Source organism: Rhipicephalus microplus, chromosome 10 (genome assembly GCF_043290135.1).
Source record: "Rhipicephalus microplus isolate Deutch F79 chromosome 10, USDA_Rmic, whole genome shotgun sequence".
In the NCBI taxonomy this organism is placed as follows: Eukaryota; Metazoa; Arthropoda; class Arachnida; order Ixodida; family Ixodidae; genus Rhipicephalus; species Rhipicephalus microplus.
This window is the reverse complement of record NC_134709.1, coordinates 44,549,705-44,565,483: the sequence shown is the minus strand read 5'-3', so window position 1 is coordinate 44,565,483 and position 15,779 is coordinate 44,549,705. Positions and strand designations below refer to the sequence as shown.

General features: G+C 49.9%; 1 protein-coding gene across 1 annotated transcript; it reads right to left on the bottom strand.

Annotated features, from left to right (window-relative positions):
• Window positions 1–8,826: 8,826 nt before the first annotated feature.
• LOC142774222 (neprilysin-1-like) lies at window positions 8,827–14,119 on the bottom strand. The gene is made up of 3 exons (XM_075874616.1): window positions 13,889–14,119; window positions 11,667–12,226; window positions 8,827–10,357 (listed from the first exon to the last, which is right to left on the bottom strand). The coding sequence occupies exons 1-3, from the start codon at window positions 14,117–14,119 to the stop codon at window positions 8,827–8,829; spliced, it is 2,322 nt and encodes a 773-aa protein (XP_075730731.1).
• Window positions 14,120–15,779: the final 1,660 nt, after the last annotated feature.

The window sequence follows — 15,779 nt, the reverse complement described above, 5'->3', positions numbered from 1 at the left end:
CTTGCTTCAGGGATGTGTATAGCTCAGTTCCCGCTGTTTTCCGACGCGAGCCAGGGAAACGGCGCCTTAATCTGCATACATTTGCCTCGTAGAGAACTGCACGTTCAAGAATATGCGTTTTCTTTTTTTTTCAATTTAAAACGAAGTGTGGGCTACAGTATATTAAGAAGCTACGAGGCACAGGCGTCAGTTGTTTGAAAATGAGTGCGAAGGAGACACAATATGCAACCCACGTAATATTCCTGGCCTCACAGAATGTAAATGTGCACATGACGAGACATGAGAAAGTGCTTGAGACACACGAGCGCCCTGCCTTAGGCTAACACTGTTTGGTACTTGCGAGCAGATGATAATGCTAGTCACATTATTTTGGAGTGCGTATTGTATTCAAATGAAACAGAAATATTAAGGAAGGAACTAGCAAGTTTGGGCAGACGGCCCGTCACATTCAAGAAATTACCGTAAGTCCGTCCGCCCGAGATGCATCTTCAGAGAAAAAAAAACGCCAGGCCTGCGAGCAAAGCACAACACAGTCATAGAGAAAGCTAGAAGAGCCCCATTTCAGAACCTTTTCTAAAACTTATTGGGTAACTGCTGCAAGCACACTTGCCGGGTACCTACTACGGCAGAAATAATAATATTAATAATAATAATTTCTGTGTAGCAGGCCCAAATTCGCTATGCTATTTTTTAGAGCCGTGGTATACGCTGAACGCTTGCAAGGAATTTTGTGCCGATGTTCATGCAGTGGCTGACGACAGTGAGGAATTCCTCATCGAATACTTCAGCGCAAACTCACTTCAGGCAGATATGCCTGAAGTGGGTATGCGCTACGGTTAATAGGTGATCAAGAACAAGCTTTTATAATGGGTTGGATCATTAGATGACCCACTCGTTACCCTGTTCGCCTTGCGTGACGCCTGGTCGTTCTCTTGCTGTTCTAAAACGCTATATCACTCATATAAACGCGATTCCTTTCCCGACATCAAGCCTGCCTAAGGCAAGTTTGCGAACAAGTCCCAATCACCGGCGTGGATCGGTGGTAGAACACTGGGCTGGCATGGAGCGGATCTATAGGTTCGAGCTCCACTGTGTCCTTTGTACTTTCGGGGGGCGAAGCTCTGTAAGCCATGGGTCGTGCGTCCACAATGTATGTAGTATTAGTTGCAGTAGTAGTAGTAGTAGTAGTAGTAGTAGTAGTAGTAGTAGTAGTAGTAGTATTTGTCGTTGTAGTAGTAGGTAGCCACCTCTACGGCCGGGCTAGAAGAGTGACACCCGCGCACCCTTTTGAATTGAGGAAGAAACCCGCGCACGTAAATCATAAATAAAAAGACAGTTGTTTCTGAGGAAATTACTTACAGACACAAGTATCGGTGACTTAATCTCCAAACAAAAACTGCCTTGAATTTTATGCTTACTAAAAAAAACCTATAACAGAAGGACGCACTTTGCACTCTATCTGACCAGGAAAGGTTGCCATTTTAAACTCGCCGGGCGTAACCTCCTTGGTTTTAGCAAGGTTTAGCGAGGGTTGGGCCGCAGTGCCATGAACTGGAGGTGGTGAAAGCTGGGAACTAGACACGAAGCGCAGGCCGTTAGAATGTGCGCGCGTGCCGCTCCTCTAGTCCGGCCGTGCCTCCTCCCGTTTAGTCATTGGAATGTCCGCTGGATAGCGGCCCTTCTATATGATGAATATATGAATATATAGTAAAAAGATGCGAGATGGTGGCACTTGGAGTGTTCACAAGATGGATAGACGGATCGACAGACACTAGGGCGGACAGACAAACAGACGCACGAATGAATGGACGGACGCCGGGATGGACGCATGGGCGAACGCCGTCATGGACGCACGGACAGACGCAAAGACGGACGCAAAGACGGACGCAAAGACGGACGCAAAGACGGACGCACGGACGCACAGAAGCAAGAACGAACGGGCGGACGGAAGTGCGGACGGACTTACGGATGTTTCGCTCCACTCATCATGCACTCCGTGGATATGCTGGGATTTCTCTTATTTCGTGCGGCAGTGGTTACGGACACCGGTGGCGGTGGACAACTACGGCGCCGCGCATGACCCGAGTTTTGGTCTCATAACAGCTTTTGCTGTAATACGAGCCCTTGAATTTTCACTTTGCTTAGTTTTTTTTTTCTTTTAGGTTGTGAGATAATTCTGACCATGACCATGGCGCGAGTATCTTTGTTTTTTTTTTTCACAGCATATATACACAACTACAGTGCTCCCAGTCCGTTTTCTTTTCACGTAGTAGGATTGGGAGTTATGAGTGCCGGCGTGATAGACTTATTTGAGACATATTGGTCAATTATTATTCTTTCTAATTTTTTTCTACGCTGCCTATCTTAAAGGTCTTGTTTAAAACCACCCTTCTGATGGTAGAAACCACACAATAAATCAATTATCAACTGTTTTATACTGTAACGCGGACTAGAAGAGCGAGGAAGAAGAAGAGATCGGACGCTCTCGAGGAATGGTGATTCGGCAGTGACGGTAGAGCGCTGCCATCTTTTTCAGTGTAAATAAACCCATCACATCCCAGCTTTGGTGGAACGGTGCTGAGTAACTTGCCATCCTGGACCCCGCAGCAGAAGTTCTTCGAAGAAGCAGACGCTTAGCTGGCCTACCCCCGGACATCAGCATGAACGACGACACAGCAATACCATTGACTAACTACGCTGCTGCATCCACCAGTGCCACCGACACGGCACAAGGTGGCCGTCGACCTCGACAACCAGACTACTGGGCACCCGAGCCACGAATTTTCTCAGGTAAAACTGACGAAGACGTGGACGCCTGGCTAAAACACTTCGACAGAGTGAGCCGCTACTACGAATGGGGCGCACCGGCGAAGCTCGTGAACGTAGTATTCTTCCTTGCCGGGACAGCCTTGCTTTGGTTTGAGAACCATGAACATGTCCTCCCCACTTGGGATATATTTGTTAAGGAACTGAAGGCCTGCTTTGGGGACATGAGTTCCATGAAAAAGAAAGCTGAGAAAAAACTGTCACGTAGGGCTCAGTTGCCCGGCGAGACGTGCACAACCTACATTGAAGAAGTATTGAAGCTTTGCAGGATTGTCAACGCAAATATGTCTGACGAAGACAAAGTCGGTCATTTGTTAAAAGGCATCGCCGAGGACGTGTACAATTTTTCGATAACAAAAGAAAGCTTGAACACTCCTTCGATTTTCAGGCAGCAGTGTCGCGCATTCGAGGCGTTGAAGACCCGAAGAATTCTACCCAAGTTCGGGCGCTTGGACAATGTTCCCACTGTCGCAAGTATGGACGTCGCCACCTGCGAAGACATTCCCTTCCTCGTACGTCGGGTAGTTCGAGAAGAGCTCGTACGACTTCAAGCAGGTGACGTTCACCACCAATGCTCATTCGCCGCGTGCCCCGAACCACCTCCCTACTGGATGAGAGAGCGCCACGTCGAAAACCGTCCACGCACAGAAACTGCAGATTTTACCCCGAGGCTTCCGTTTTCCCCGACGGGTCGTGGCCACCACCGGATGTCATCATCTCGGCGTGCCGCTGCGGACCTCCGACCGTCGTCAACCAGGCCTCTACCAGAAGATTACTATGCGTCATCACAAAATGTTCCTGCGGAGCACGACCCGTCTCCGCGTACTTCTGCCACCTCTGCTCCTGCTAATGTAAGCCGACAAGTCCCCGTTTGCTACACATGTGGTCTCCCAGGGCATATTTCGCGCTTCTGTCCCAGACGGCCGCCTGCACCTCTACGTTTTTCGACGTATCCGGCTCGTATGTACGAAACGCCGGTGCCGCCACGTTTTTCGACGCAACCACCTCGTATGCACGAAACCTGGACCTCTCACCCGGCCGACCACCGTCCCCGACAGCAATGGCTTAACAAATTTCGCAGCGAGTCCCCCGCCTCCGAGCGAAGCCTGACGCCGCCTCCGACACGTTCCCGCCGGTCGCCGTCTCCGCGTCGTCGGTCACCTTCCCCGCATCGGCTGGGAAACTAACTGGTGTGACCGATGGAGGTGCGGTCGCGGGACGGTCAGTTTCGCCAATTTCTCCTTCTGCTGTGATGTTGATGAACAAAGTGCGTGTGTGTATAGACGGTGTAGATGCTCTTGCTCTTGTAGACACTGGTGCTGCTGTTTCGGTTATGAGGCTTCGTTTCAAACATCGTTTCTTGGGTCACAAAGTTATGTTCGCGTGGAATCGTAAAGAAACTTTTCGTGGAGTTGGAGGCGAAACGTTATGCCCTGTTGGTATTCCTTCAGTTGTACTCACGATTGGTGGACAAAATTTCCGAGTTGAATTCACTGTACTGGCTCGCGCAGCTCATGACGTCATTTTAGGGATAGACCTCCTTCATGAATGCGGCGCTACACTTGACTGTGGAACTGGAGAGATTCTTCTACAAAGTACGTTGCCCGCTGCAATAGTTGACGATTTTCCGACTCTGCCCATCGATGCTCTTTCGTTGTCTGAAGATGTGACGATCCCTGGTCGGACAGCAGTGTTTGTACCCGTATGCTCTTCTCATGTCCGCTCAGGACCCTGCACTGGACTTGTGGAGCCTGATCATGCAAACGCCATCTAGAAGAATGTGCTGGTCCCACGGTCTGTCCTTACATACATCGACGGACATGCTTGCAGGGCGCTCAACGCAGCCTCGGAGCCTGTTGTTCTACCAGCCGGATTCAAACTGGGAACGTTCGAGGAGCAGGCCACAATTGACGTCAGAATGGTCTCAGAGTCTCCAGTCATCAGTCAGACTGCGCCCAACTACTCAGCTGAGATTAAACGTATGATCAATAAGTCGTTGCCTTCTTCCGAGCAGAATGTCCTTGAGGAGGTACTTACACGCTACGCGGGAGTCTTTGATTTCGCTCAAAACGCGTTGTTCCATGTTGCCCGAATCCCGTATCCACCCCCGCATCAACACGTGAGATGCTACACCGATACGCCAAAAACCCTAGCACGTATCCCCGTCAGAGAGGCAAGTGATCGCCGATCAGGTCAACGACATGCTGCAGAAAGGCGTTATTCAAGAGTCAAGCAGTCCCTGGGCAGCTCCTGTTATATTGGTAAAAAAGAAAGACAACTCTTGGCGATTTTGTGTAGACTACCGCCGTCTCAACATCGTCACAAAGAAAGACGTGTATCCGCTACCACGCATCGACGATGCTGTTGATTGTCTGCACTCGGCCGCATACTTTTCGTCCGTCGACCTAAGGTCTGGATACTGGCAAATACCAATGCATCCGTCTGACAAAGAGAAGACTGCTTTTGTCACGCCTGATGGGTTATTAGAATTCAATGTTATGCCGTTTGGCTTATGCAATGCCCCAGATACCTTCGATCGATTCATGGACTTCATCCTTCGCGGCCTCAAATGGAAGATATGTATGTGTTATCTCGATGATGTAATTATTTTTGGCAAGACATTCCACGAGCACAACCATCGGCTTAGCGTTGTTCTAGATTGCGTTAAACAAGCTGGTCTCGTTTTAAACGCAAAGAAGTGTCATTTTGGTGAGCGTCAAGCCCTTGTGCTTGGATATCTAGTCGACAGGGACGGTATACGACCAGACCCGCGCAAAATCAGTGCTGTCCGAGACTTCAAGCAACCGACGTCTGTGAAGGATCTCCGTAGCTTCGTGGGCCTGTGTTCTTATTTTCGTCGGTTTATCAAAGACTTCGATCAGCTGGCTCATCCCCTGGCAGAGTTGCTCTGCAAAAACGCCCCATTCCGATGGACCGTTGAGTGTGAGGCTGCTTTCGAGCAGCTGAAGTATTTGCTTACTTCCGGGCCCCTCTTGCGCCATTTAGACCCGGAGGCACTCACGGAACTGCATACAGATGCTAGTGGTATTGGTGTTGGTGCCGTGCTAGTTCAATATCACGACAGCCGCCAGCATGTCGTGGCGTACGCAAGTCGTACTTTGACTAAGGCGGAGAGGAATTATACGGTCACCGAACTGGAATGTCTTGCAGTTGTTTTCGCCGTCCAAAAGTTCAGAACTTATTTGTACAGCCGGCAGTTCAAGATCGTCACAGATCATCATTCGCTTTGTTGGCTTGTCGGACTACGTGACCCAGCTGGTCGGTTGGCTCGCTGGGCCTTACGGCTTCAAGAATATAATTATTCTGTGACCTACAAGAGCGGTCGATGTCATGCAGATGCCTACTGCTTATCTCGTCTTCCATCTGTGACTGTGGATGCTGCTGATGATGATTTGGACAACTACCTGGCCGCAATCTCATCCAACTTCCCAAACTTGGACGTCTTCCGTCACGAGCAACAGCGTGACCCTTCGCTGAAACCAATGATTGATGTGGCTCGTAGCTCTAAACGCACCACGCCATTCGTGATTCATGACGCCCTACCATATCGCAAGAATTACTCCAGCCATGGCTCCACACTACTTCTCGTCGTGCCAGAATGCCGGCGTCTTGTGGTATTCCAAGCCATGCACGATGACATCACGTCTGGGCACCTTGGATTTGCCCGAACGCTTCACCGTATCCGACAACGTTTTTACTGGCCTCGACTCTGGAAGACCACCAAGCACTACGTCGCAAGTTGTGATGTCTGCCAACACCACAAACAACCTACCACACCATTGGCCGGTCCACTGCAGCCAGTTAAGCCACCGACATCACCATTCGAAAAAGTCGGCATAGATTTACTGGGCCCTTTCCCCAAGTCTACCACCGGCCGCCGCTGGATTATTGTGTGCGTAGATTACCTGACATGGTATACTGAAATAATGGCGGTTGCTTCAGCCATATCATCTGATGTGTCATGGTTTCTTCTACACTCGATCATACTTCGTCACGGGGCCCCTCGTGTGGTGATAAGTGATCGCGGCCGACAGTTTACCGCTGACGTTGTCGAAGAGTTGCTACGGCTTTGTGGGTGTCAGTATCGCCATTCCACGCCATACCACCCTCAGACCAACGGCCTCACTGAGCGCACCAATCGTACCATCATGAACATGGTTTCAATGTACGTCGCAGCGGATCACAAGAACTGGGATGCCATATTACCTTTTGTTACATACGCCTTTAATACCGCAAAACACGAAGTCACGGGTTATACGCCTTTCTTACTTCTCTATTCTCGTCATCCCCAAAGTTTTCTTGACACCATACTTCCTTTTTCCACGAACGAAAACGCCAGTGTCGCGCAGACTTTGTGTCGCGCCGAAGAAGCTCACTGACTTGCTCGGCTCCGAACTCTTTCCGCCCACGCTCGCGCGAAAGACCGTTACGATGCAAAACACCCGCCCGTGAATTTCGCTACAGGTGATTTGGTCTGGCTGTGGACGCCCGTTCGAAAGAAGGGACTTTGCCAGAAGTTTCTTTCTAAGTACTCAGGACCATTCGTCATTACTCAGTGCCTAAGTGACATCACTTACGCTGTTGCGAAAGTGACAGCTCAGAACCGGCGTTCGCGCAAGACGCAAATTGTGCACATTTCCCGATTGAAGCCCTACAATAACCGATCGCTTCTACTCGCTCGGTGAGCTTCGTCTGGCCCGGAGGGAAATGTAACGCGGATGGAAGAGCGAGGAAGAAGAAGAGATCGGACGCTCTCGAGGAATGGTGATTCGGCAGTGACGGTAGAGCGCTGACATCTTTTTCAGTGTAAATGAACCCATCACATCCGTAACCATACATTAAAAAGGTGACACAATACAATAAGTGCTGTTTCTAATCGTTTTATAAAAATCGCCACTCCAGCCACGATGGTGCAAGTATCGGCAAGCTACGTAGTACCTGAATGCTTTGCAGCGTCAAAATAACGGGCACGAACGAGGGACGGCTATCTGCGGCAGATTACCATTTGTTTTTCAGTCCGAAGAAAGTGTAATTTATTCTAAGAAGTTAGGCAACAAAGCACAGCTTTTTACAAGGTCATCGGACTCGTATTAGTACTAAACCCGGCATCGATTGATCAGCAATCCTAGGACACTTTTGAAGTGACATCTAATCACCAGCGCTGAGCGCTTACGAATACGACATGGCGAACAAAATGAAACGCAGCTGATTTGTACACACGACGAGATGTCGACCCTGTATTAAATTTGGAAACTGAATTGTACTTGGAGCAAGCGGTTATTTACGCCCTACGTTCGTACTTGCAAGGCGCCAGAGTGGACATGCAAATCGATGATGCACGTACTGGCATCGTCACCAAGTTTATTCTAAATAAGCAGTCCGCAATAAAGGTACGACAGCTTCAGTTTGCAAAGCATTGAAACCAAAATGAACGCCATGCACTGAACGGCTTTCAAGACGCTCCCATGGACTCAACAAGGTGACGGCTTGGGCTGATTGGTACATCTCTGACAAGGAACACCTTTCTCAGTGTACAGATTGCTTGAAGGAAAGGGACAAGAAAAAGCAGGGCGCACAACGAAGGGCAGGGCACTCTGTCCTAGTTTATTCTTTCTGAGGTCAAGTACTCTGGGCACTGAAAAAGGTTTTCCGTTGACTCAATGTCTATGAAACTATGTCACGTCGAGTGTGGGTTTCAATAAACACGCTTCAAAAAGATGGCTCTTTGTATAGATTAGTAGAATGTTCGCAAACCATAAAAGGCCATTTATTTGAGATAGTAGGCAGTGCAGGTAAAGCATCAGTATGATAGTAAACATCTCACAATAAAATACATCATGCCAACAGGCCCGCACAACAGCTATACTCAGTTATGGTGGCCCAGGATACAAGTAAGGTTTTCGAATGAACCCATTTACACAACCAAACTCAAACGACAGCAGACGCATAAAAAGAAAAGCAGCTGAAGTCGGAAACATCCTAGCTGAAGAAGACGCATTTCTTCGATGGATTCATCGGAGAATCAATCTTGCAGCGGTAGGTCGTCGCGAACTCGCGAGAGTTTTTCAGAACAGCGTTGCAGTCCACGACAGCCCCCGCCCACGGATTAGTGGAGCAGGCCATGCGACACAGCGTCATAAAGAACGTCTTCGGCTCGGTGAGCTCGCCACCGACGTCCAGTCGGATCTCTGACGTCGTTGCTTCTTCGATGAACACTTGCCAGACCACCTCCAGGGCCGGAAGATAAGGCAGCAGCGCTTTGTTCGTCACGCCCGCTGTGGGACAGCTCAGGCGACTTCCGACGGTCTTGCGGCTGATCTCGGTCATCCACGACGGTGAGATGATGCGGCCGCCAGCATCCACCTTGAGTCCCGTCCAGTCCAGCGACCGCATTATCTGGGCAGCGAAGTAAAAGCCGATACCACCGTAGAACATGGAGGGAGTGGCATTGACGTAAAACAGCGGATCCGTCAGTGACGGCGCGGCCAGGTCCACGGCATTGTCCAGGTAGTCGTACCTGATCATCAACGGCGACAGCGTAGGACTGTAGCTCGCTACCAACTCTCGAGAGGGGCTGGTAGCTCGACGAGTGAGGGCAATTCGGCTCTTGATCCAGGTCTTCACGAAGGACTCATCCGCTGCCGTGCCGTTTGGGAAGTCATTGTAAAGCTGTCCGAGCTCCCGCTCCAGCTGCGTCGGTGGCCACAGCCGGACGGTCAGGGCTCGAAGCTTTTCCTCGGCTACGCGCTTGTCCTGCTCCGCGAGCCACCACTGAGAACTGACAGCCATCGCAGTTCGGTATACCAGGCTGCGTAGCTTGGCTTTCAGGAGTGTCCTCTCGGCGTCACTGGCATGCAGCTTCCACTGCAAAACCGCGACGAGCGGGGCGTATATTTCCGCGACCTGCCTGGCGCAGAACAACGCGTCCCAGCGGTCCCCGAAAAGGCGTTCCAGACCCGAGTCGACCACGGCTCCGTAATCCTGAACGAATTGCCAGGACAGTTGAGACAGGATCTCGCGGTCCGTGTGTGCGCTGAAGATCATGCCGATAGACCCTAGCACAGACGCATCGGCAACCAGGATCTGGTCTCCCAAGGTGAACGGTGTCGACTCGTCCGCGACGTTGACGTTGAGCTTGTCGAGCCATTCGTTAGAGGACACGTTAGCCGTGTAGTAGCCAATGTCCGAAACCGGGATGTTCATGGGCTGCAAAGTTTCTTTTGTCGCACTGTGCAGTAATGCCCTTGCAATCAAGAACTCGGTCTTGATCATGCGCTCGATGGTATCTTGTGGGGTATTCCGCGACGAGGTGTCGTTGGAGGCGCTATTCGTCGAGAGAAGCATGTCACGGTGGTGCATCCAGTACGCGACGTAGGCGTTCTGCGTCACCAAGTAAGTATGCCTGGCCGCGAATCGCTCCACGAGAACCCTCGGAGCAGGGTAGAGAGCCAGGTGCTTCCCGTTAGACTTCAGCAGTAGCCGAATTCGCAACCAGAAGCACAGGTCCCACCTGAGATATTAAAATGACGTGATGATGGCGTAAATGGAGTAGAGAAAAAGTAATGGTGGCCTCTGTAACCTTCTAGCTCGAGCAGCTGACTAACACTGAACATCAGATGATGAAGTTAATCCTTTAAGAAGAGAGGGAAAGGATGGAGGAAGACTATTTACCTATGCACAATGAACACTGAGTGCAATTTATATTTGCTGCTATAACAACAGATAGCCCACAATGGCTGACATTAGGTAAAGGTAGTTGTCCTTTACGCAACGCGCAGCAACGTACGCTCTCACTTCCTAATGCTAAGACAACACTAACATGATTAGTTAGATATACTTAGCTCAAATAAGCCATTTAGCTAATGTTAACAAACGCAAGCCAACGTTAGCCATGATTCATGGCACAACCATGCATATACTCATAAATTGCCTTTGCTGACAAAACCTGCGAGCAAATGCGAGTAAGTGCGGTAAGTTAGGACACAACCATTCGGTGGTCGCCACTCGCCATGCATTCACAGGTGGCCACAGATTCATTCGATAGAACACTTTATTAAATATAAAATCGACAGTGCGTTTACCTGACACTGAAGAAGAGCAAAGGCGAATGTGTGTGTTCTCACGAAACTCACTAGTTCGACGTTCCCGATCAATCGCATCTTCCTACCCAATTTTTTCACACAACCTTGCCCCGAAGTTTTCAGCACCTCTTTTGTTGCTGGCCAGATCTCATCTTGCCCCGGTTTCATGAGGTCTTGCCTCAGGTTTTGCCACATTTCTCAGTGCCTCAGTAGATCTATCAAGATATCTTCAGGTCTCTTTAAATCTCGCAAAGTATATTAGCTCCCGAAACATGACTCTAGCGGCCATCACCATCTTCATCGTCCCCCTGTTAATTATGGCGCGCTCAGGTGCAAGTGCATTCCCATGCGCTTTGTTCCTTGTGCGGCGTACTGCGCGGTTAGAAGAGAATAAAACTTAGTTCTGCTCCTGTCGTCGGCCTGAACAGGCTCCTTAATTGTTTTTTCGCTCGCCGCCACACGCATGGTTATAGAGGACCTAATCTCGGTCCCTGTAATGGGTTTCGCTAAAACAGCTGGTAAGTTGGGAAAGTTGATACATACTTATGAAAGACATTAACAGCGTTAGAAGACAGAACTCCCAGGAAGAAATAGCCGGGTCTACGTGTCAGCGCCGTGTCTGTGCGTCCCCCAATTAATGTCTTTCATAAGGTTTCATCTTATGAAAGTTACAGCTATACAAGGCCTAGCGAGCCTAGAGGCCTCTGCGGCACCGCACGTAAGGGAGACCATACACACCTGTACACGAGCCCCAAGAGGACGCCCAGCGCGCTAACGTCGCAGCAGTCGTCGTCCGGCCAGGAAAGGCCCAGCAGGGGTATCAACTTTCGGAACTCGTCTAGGTCTTCGGCGCTCGTGCGACGTCCCGGTGCTTGGCAGCTGCGTAGCAGTGCGAGCGGCTTGCTGGCGACCTTCTGCAAGTCGAGGCCGCTGATCAGCAGGTCCTCCAGACCCCTGAGCCACGCGATGAGGACGTCGTTCAGCTGAGACTTGATGGTCTCCATGGAGCCATTCGCGCGGCTTACGCCGGACGTCCAGGCCGAACAGACGTAGGCGCTGAAGTCATGGCAAGGGTCCGCGCTTCGATTGAGACCCACGGTGAGCAGGAGGGCGTGACGCTGGCAGTCGCGGCTGTCGCACGTTGTGCGCCTCACCACGTGGCGCTCGCTTCGGTCCCGGTGTCTGGCGGCGTTCACGAAGTACAGCGCCATGAGCGCAAATGCCAGAACGACGAAGATCGAGCAGATGGCCGCAAAGTAGAAGGCTTCAGTCGCGTCTCGAGAGGTGCTGATTGCACCCTGCATTTCGCACATATACACGGACACTTGAATACACGGACATTTCGACGGGCGGTTTGGGCTATATGTTTTCGCGCTCAGCACAATAGACTCAATTGAAAGTTAGCGCTCGTCTTCTTTATTTCTTTGTGGTCGTTCTCAGCCCACTCTAAAACAATCGTCGATACGGACGGGCGTGTAATTTATCCACACGCGCGGTTTCGGGCCATATACGAAAGGTTTATTATACAACAAGTGATAAGGTTCACCCTCCCAAAACTATACGGTGTGATTACGAGATACACCGTAGTGAAGGGCTACGCAAATCTGGCCACCCGTGGACCTAAATCTAAGTACGTGAGTCTAAAGCATCCTCGCCTCCATCGAAAAATGCGGCGGCCGAAATTCGATTTTGTGATCCCCGGATCAGCAATTGAGCACTATAAGTGCTAGACCACCATGGCGGATTGCGGAGGCTTAGGCTGGCGAAATTTAGGATATAACCTAACACCATGAACCCAAGGTTTAACGAACACTTTCTCGTTGTCGGTGACACCGTCAAAGATTTCTGTTGTCCTGCCTTCAACCTTTGTTTGTGTTAGAATACCCACCCTCTTCAACCAGTATACCCACCTTACATTGCTATCATGCAAGGCAAGCAAGAACATTGACACATGGACTCCCGTCTACGTTCTGTTATGCTCTACGATGCGCAGTGCTCGTTGTAATGGTTGATAGCACCAGGTTTCCCACATTTGTCAATATGTCCTATTGTAAAGTGGCAGAGTATATATCTGCTTGTGGTCATTTCGTTTGTGTGTCTATAGTGGCTGTGAAATTTTCTTTCCTCATAATTTTCTTTCTAATACTTGCTTGAGCTTTTAGTATGTACGGGTTATTCAGCGAATTCCAGCCTTACAGAGAAGCTTGCCAACGCTCATCACCTCACACCTAGCACTTTCAAGCCCTGCGCGGAAGACATCGACGGCTATAAGAACATGGAAATCTACCGACTTTATTATATGACGTATGTGAGTCACTACTGCATTGATTTTGTTGCGGTGAGTATGTTTATAGGTAGCGCTAGCTATGTTTACTTTTGTTTCCAAAAGAACGCTCGCGCAAATCACGCAAAGCGAGATTGTGTGCTACGGGAGTACGCCGGGTGCACTAATGATGCTCACTATTCGTCCCAGCAGCAACTCACTATGAGTCTTTTGTTTCCTGAACACTTATTGTAACTGTAATGTGTAGTTATAAGTTCAGGTTAACTGTTTTCTCTCTACGTGTGCTGTTTTTTCTTGTTTCCTCATTTGCGCTGTTCCAACACCCGATCGTATGTACCCCTTAACATGGGCGTGGCCAGAGGGTGGCAAACCGTGCGCTTGCTCCTCCCCCCATCCCTTCCCGAAAACGCCACTCGATGACACAACGACAAGCTTCGCAAAATCTCACTCGACATCATCTGCCTTCCCAGTCTCCCCTTGAGATGAAGGGAATACTCCAATCGAAAAAATTTCTGCCTACGCCCCTGCCTACTAATCATTGGAGATCCCTGATTCCGCATCATAGCTTCTAGCTTTGCAATCTCTATCCCGATGTTTTATATAATTTGCGAGGCCATTTCCTGCTCCGTGCAATAACAATCAACAAACTTGAACAACGATGGCTGCAGCAACCCACCGGTGAGTAGCGATAGGGCGAGCCAGCCGGCGACGACTTGGTATTGCCCGAGGTTTCGACCAAGGCTGCTTCGGCCGGGTACGGGGACGCGGGGGCGTGCATCGAGGGCGTCACCGTCGACGGCGTAGGCAGCACGGGCAGCGCCGGGTGCGAGAACTCCGTGTAGCCCAGCACCTCCGACGGGCTGCCGCCACCAACCAGGGGCTTGAGGATGTCGTCGACGGCCTTCATTGCGACTGGTATACTACTGCCTGCCTTGCTTCTAAGCCTATCCACTCCAACTTAACGGCACTTGAGCGAGCTTGAGCTACTCGACGGGTCGGGCCAATAAGCGAACGGTAAAAGGAACGAAGAAGGCGAATCCTCGACGAGATGCGAATTCACTGAGGTACAGGGTGGCGATCGCGATTCGTTTGTTCTTCTTCTTCCTTGCCACGAGACACGTCCGGCACATGGATGCAAAGGCAAGAGGTTTTCAGCGCAGTTGCGACGCTCTCTGGAAGATCGGCCATAAATCGGTTGATCCGATGGTTTACAGAGAGTAAGTTATGCTTGAATACAATTGGTGAATTTTAATAGTGAGAGGAATATATGCTAACTCTTACTCGACAAGCGCCTGCACTAAAATTTCGATTACGAATTCAAAATTTTATGAAATTTTTCAAGACTTGATATTCTTTGTCTCGCGCCGAGCATCGAAAATGGTTCGACCCCTGCCACAATGGTCGCGTTTCGATGAAAGCGAAATGCTATAGAGGCTCGTGTACTTAGATGTTTAAGAAACCACTGAAGTCTTCCACTAAGGCGTGCCTCATGATTGCATCGTGGTTATGACCCGCAAGACTCCAGATATCACTGTCACAGGTGCCATCACGAATGTTCTTGTCCCAACGCCCAAACGCTGAAGCTCAAAAGGTAAAGACCAGTGAAAAGCTTTGGACGCAAGGAGGACATAGCCGTACAGGGTAGTCCCTTGTGAAACTGAGCACGGGAACCCCTGATTCTATGGCCATACAGTTTAAGCATGTACAATATACATTCCTAATGTATACAACATACATGATGTACATGTATACATGCTTCATCGTGCAGCTCTCTTTACCCATAAGCATCGCTAGATTACTTTCAATGGCACTGAAATTCATATCGGGTAATCATGTAACCTAACTACGCCACACAATCTGCTTTCTTGGTTCCATTTTTCCGGCTTCCGATTTCGCCGACCCTATAGCGACTCATTAATCTTCGCTGCCTCTGTGATTCAGTGACACGCCACATTCATCTGTGTGAAGAAAAAGAGGGAGGAGCAGTGGGCAAGAACAAGGGTACACGTGACTTGAGCCAGCTTTTCTGGAGTCGCTTTACTTTACGTACTAGGGCTTCAAACCACGCGCTATGTTGAGGCGCAGCAGCATAATTTTTGCCTCTTCTTCCTCTGTACAGAATCAGACGTACGATGCATGCATGCATTCATAGATCAGCAGTGTATGGGCGTCGAACGGGGCAAGGAAAACAAATACGCAAAGTATCAGAGGCGGGCCGGGCTCCTCTTCAAAGCCTTATCTCCATCGTTTTGCTATAACAGCCCGGATGTGTGCTTCTAACATAGAGGGCGTTGTTGATATAGCTGCAGCAGAAGAATCGCGCTCATTTTGTTGGCAAGTTCAGTTGTTGCCGTTGCCGTCCCCCACATGGGGAGGCCGGAGGCCATGGCAGTTAGTAAATTAAAGCTGCCGGGAAGACACTGTGAGATGCTCCTGTTTGTGGGGTAAAGCCAACGCTCTGCTCTTTGTGATCCCAAAGAGGCATTGTATGTACCGAAAGAAAGAAGATGAGGAGGCGTTTGGGGTTCTCTCGAGTTCTGTCTAATTGTAAGTGCAATCTGCGATTT